General features: G+C 47.3%; 1 protein-coding gene across 2 annotated transcripts in view; it reads left to right on the top strand.

Moving 5' to 3' along the window:
• The window catches only part of ubr2 (ubiquitin protein ligase E3 component n-recognin 2), a 37276-nt gene that overhangs the window by 984 nt on the left and 31292 nt on the right, over positions 1-5000 (top strand). For both annotated transcript variants that reach the window (XR_009396352.1, XM_059359828.1), the window contains exons 2-4: positions 1033-1316; positions 4386-4464; positions 4757-4867. Coding sequence is in view for 1 of the 2 variants with exons in the window: in XM_059359828.1 (XP_059215811.1) it covers positions 1033-1316; positions 4386-4464; positions 4757-4867 (474 nt within the window). In the remaining variant the exon portion in view is untranslated. The remainder of the gene's footprint in view (positions 1-1032; positions 1317-4385; positions 4465-4756; positions 4868-5000) is intronic.

Raw genomic sequence — 5000 nt, 5'->3', positions numbered from 1 at the left:
TATGATAGAAAAGACAGAAATCATGACAGAGACGTAAAGATGAGGTAAAGGCGTACGTGACGCGATCAGATCAGAGTTTTGTGTGTTGTCAGTGTAGACGACACGCTACGGAGGAGAGGATCTAAGTTTTACACTCTGGAGGCACATTTTAACGTTTTTAAGACCAAAAACGCCGTCACGGTCTAAACCAAAGGCACTTCACATAGAATATTTAGTGGTTTTTAACAGGAAGCGTCCTGGTGTAAACGGCCTCAGTGTCGCTCTAACTGACGTGTTGGATTCTGATTCCACAGAGCTGCAGGACGGATAGATTCATAGTCAGATGTTTACCTTTGTTGTTGTTGTTGTTGTTGTCGTGGGAACCGAGGAGCTGTAGAACATGTTTGTGCTGTATCAGAACGTTTACATGACAGTTGAAAAAAACAAATCATTGCCTTAATGTGACTATAAGTGGACAACTGAAGAGCGTAAAGGTGTTAGTCCGGCTGAAGACTCAGATAACCTGGTTGGAAAAGATTTACACAGCTGGTAAATAACAGGAGACATGGCGGGTCCTAGCACATTCCTTGAGGAACCCCTGAGGAACCCCTGAGGAACCCCTGAGGAACCCCTGAGGAACCCCTGAGGAACGGTTCTGTAGTTTGGACATTCTCCCTTCCAGGATACTTTAAAGATCTCCCTGCTAGGAGGAGGTGAACCATCGGAGGGCAGAACCTCAGAGAGCAGCTCAGTCTGGAGGAGGAGTTGCTCTAGGAGCAGGAGCAGGTCAGTGATTCTGGTCTCAGTAGAGGGATCTGGATCAGACAGCTGAGGAGGAGGAGAAGGAGGAGGAGCACGACACACCCCCTCAGTTAGACTGGTGGTGAGGAGGAGGAGGAGCACACCAGGACAGAAGATCTTTAGACGCTAAAATCTGATTTAGCTGCTCCATTAAACTGAGAATGGAAACACACTGACTGACTCCTCTCTCTCTCTCCTCCTCCTCCTCCTCCCCCTCTCCTCCTCTCTCTCTCCTCTCCCCCTCCTCCTCAGCGGTGGCTGGTGGCGTCTGACCTGCAGCAGGAGGTGTACGGCCACCTGGCGGCGTATGTTCCCAGAATGCTTTGCGTGGGTCCGAGCGGCGGCAGCAGCAGGGAGGAGCAGCGGGAGGAGCAGAGGGAGGAGCTGGCCTGTCAGCTGCTCCTCCTCGCTCCTCTGGAGTGGCTCCTGCTGGGGGAGGAGCCAGCCGCCGGCCTGGCTCACCTGCAGGAGAACAACCAGCCGTCTCCTCTGTGTGGTCACGTGTTCAAGGTGGGAGAGCCCACCTACTCCTGCAGGTAACACACTACAATACACACTACTACTACACACTACTACTACACACAGAGAGCCCACCTACTCCTGCAGGTAACACACTACAATACACACTACTACTACACACTACTACACACTACACACTACTACTACACACAGAGAGCCCACCTACTCCTGCAGGTAACACACTACAATACACACTACTACTACACACTACTACTACACACTACTACACACTACTACTACACACTACTACACACTACACACTACTACTACACACAGAGAGCCCACCTACTCCTGCAGGTAACACACTACAATACACACTACTACTACACACTACTACACACTACACACTACTACTACACACAGAGAGCCCACCTACTCCTGCAGGTAACACACTACAATACACATTACTACTACACACTACTACTACACACAGAGAGCCCACCTACTCCTGCAGGTAACACACTACAATACACACTACTACTACACACTACTACACACTACTACTACACACAGAGAGCCCACCTACTCCTGCAGGTAACACACTACAATACACACTACTACTACTACACACTACTACACACTACACACTACTACTACACACAGAGAGCCCACCTACTCCTGCAGGTAACACACTACAATGCACATTATTACTACACACTACTACTACACACTACTACACACTACTACTACTACACACAGAGAGCCCACCTACTCCTGCAGGTAACACACTACAATACACACTACTACTACTACACACTACACACTACTACTACACACAGAGAGCCCACCTACTCCTGCAGGTAACACACTACTACTACACACTACTACTACTACACACTACTACTACACACTACACACTACTACACACAGAGAGCCCACCTACTCCTGCAGGTAACACACAACAACACACTACTACTACTACACACTACTACTACACACTATAACACACAGAGAGCCCACCTACTCCTGCAGGTAACACACAACAATACACACTACTACTACACACTACTACTACTACACACAGAGAGCCCACCTACTCCTGCAGGTAACACACTACAATACACACTACTACTACTACTACTACACACTACTACACACAGAGAGCCCACCTACTCCTGCAGGTAACACACAACAATACACACTGCTACTACTACACACCACACTCTACTACTACACACTACTACACACTACATACTACTACTACACACTACTACACACAGAGAGCCCACCTACTCCTGCAGGTAACACACAACAATACACACTACTACTACTACTACTACTACTACTACTACTACACACTACTACTACTACTACTACTACACACTAATACTACAGACAGAGAGCCCACCTACTCCTACAGGTAACACACAACAATGCACACTACTACTACTACACACTACTACAGACAGAGAGCCCACCTACTCCTGCAGGTAACACACAACTACTACACACTACTACTACACACTACTACTAAACACTACTACTACAGACAGAGAGCCCACCTACTCCTTCAGGTAACACACAACAACACACAACTACTACTACTACACACTACTACTACTACTACACACTACTACACACAGAGAGCCCTCCTACTCCTGCAGGTAACACACAACAATACACACTACTACACACTACACACTACTACACACTACACACTACTACTACTACTACTACTACACACTACTACACACAGAGAGCCCACCTACTCCTGCAGGTAACACACTACAATACACACTACTACTACTACACACTACTACTACACACTACACATTACTACTACTACACACTTCACACTACTACACACAGAGAGCCCACCTACTCCTGCAGGTAACACACAACAATACACACTGCTACTACTACACACCACACTCTACTACTACACACAGAGAGCCCACCTACTCCTGCAGGTAACACACAACAATACACACTACTACTACACACTACTACTAAACACTACTACTACTACACACTACATACTACTACACACTACTATTACACACTACACACAGAGAGCCCACCTACTCCTGCAGGTAACGCACAACAATACACACTACTACTACACACTACTACTAAACACTACTACTACTACACACTACACACAGAGAGCCCACCTACTCCTGCAGGTAACACACAACAATACACACTACTACTACTACACACTACTACTAAACACTACTACTACTACACACTACTGCTACAGACAGAGAGCCCACCTACTCCTGCAGGTAACACACAACAACACACTACTACTACTACTACTACTACACACTACTACTACACACTACACACTACTACACACAGAGAGCCCACCTACTCCTGCAGGTAACACACAACAACACACTACTACTACTACTACTACACACTACACGCTGCTACACACAGAGAGCCCATCTACTCCTGCAGGTAACACACAACAACACACTACTACTACTACTACTACACACTACACACTACTACACACAGAGAGCCCACCTACTCCTGCAGGTAACACACAACAATACACACTGCTACTACTACTACTACACACACAGAGCCCACCTACTCCTGCAGGTAACACACAACAACACACACTACTATTGATACCTGTGATAATATTGATAAACGTGATAATATTGGTCACAATAACTGTGATTTGAAATGTTCATATTGTTAAATCTCTAACTCTGTTTAGACATTAACCAACATCTGTGTGTGTGTCTGTGTGTGTGTTTGTGTGTGTGTCTGTGTGTGTGTGTGTGTCTGTGTCTGGGTCTGTCTGTGTGTGTGTGTGTGTCTGTGTCTGTGTGTGTGTCTGTCTCTGTGTGTCTGTGTGTGTGTGTGTGTGTGTGTGTGTGTGTGTCTGTCTCTGTGTGTCTGTGTCTGTGTGTGTGTGTGTGTGTCTGTGTGTGTGTGTGTGTGTGTGTGTGTGTCTGGGTCTGTCTGTGTGTGTGTGTGTGTGTGTGTGTCTGTGTCTGTGTGTGTGTCTGTCTCTGTCTGTGTCTGTGTGTGTGTGTGTGTGTGTGTGTGTGTGTCTGTCTCTGTGTGTGTGTGTGTGTGTGTGTGTGTGTGTGTGTGTGTGTGTGTGTGTGTGTGTGTGTGTGCAGGGAGTGTGCGGCCGACCCGACCTGTGTTCTCTGCATGCAGTGTTTCCTGGGCAGCGTTCACAAAGAGCACCGATACAGAGTGAGTACCCATAGAACCCAATGGGAAAGTATCAAACTATTAACTCTATCACAGCAGACAGAGAGAGAGAGAGACAGGCGAGGACACGTCCTCCTCTGGACCAATGGGACGGACCGACCCACTGTCCCATAGAGACCTATGAGAACATGTTTTCCTACAGACAGTAAAGCTCCATCAGCTGGTAGATTCTGAGTCCTCTAGTCCTCACACAACAGTCACTGCACTATAACCTGTCTGTCTGTCTGTCTGTCTGTCTGTCTGTCTGTCTGTCTGTCTGTCTGTCTGTCTGTAGATGACCACATCAGGAGGGGGGGGGTTCTGTGACTGTGGAGACGCTGAAGCCTGGAAGAAAAGTCCTCACTGTCAGAAACACACAGAGACAGCCAGCAGAGACTCTGAGGAGGTGAGACACATACCTGTCTGTCTGTCTGTCTGTCTGTCTCTCACCTGTCTGTCTGTCTGACTGTCTGTCTGTCTGACTGTCTGTCTGTTTCTCTGACTGTCTGTCTCTCACCTGTCTGTCTGTCTGTCTGTCT

Source organism: Centropristis striata, chromosome 20 (genome assembly GCF_030273125.1).
Source record: "Centropristis striata isolate RG_2023a ecotype Rhode Island chromosome 20, C.striata_1.0, whole genome shotgun sequence".
Classification (NCBI taxonomy): Eukaryota; Metazoa; Chordata; class Actinopteri; order Perciformes; family Serranidae; genus Centropristis; species Centropristis striata.
Note: the sequence above shows the minus strand (reverse complement) of the source record. Positions and strands in the feature narration are given on the sequence as shown.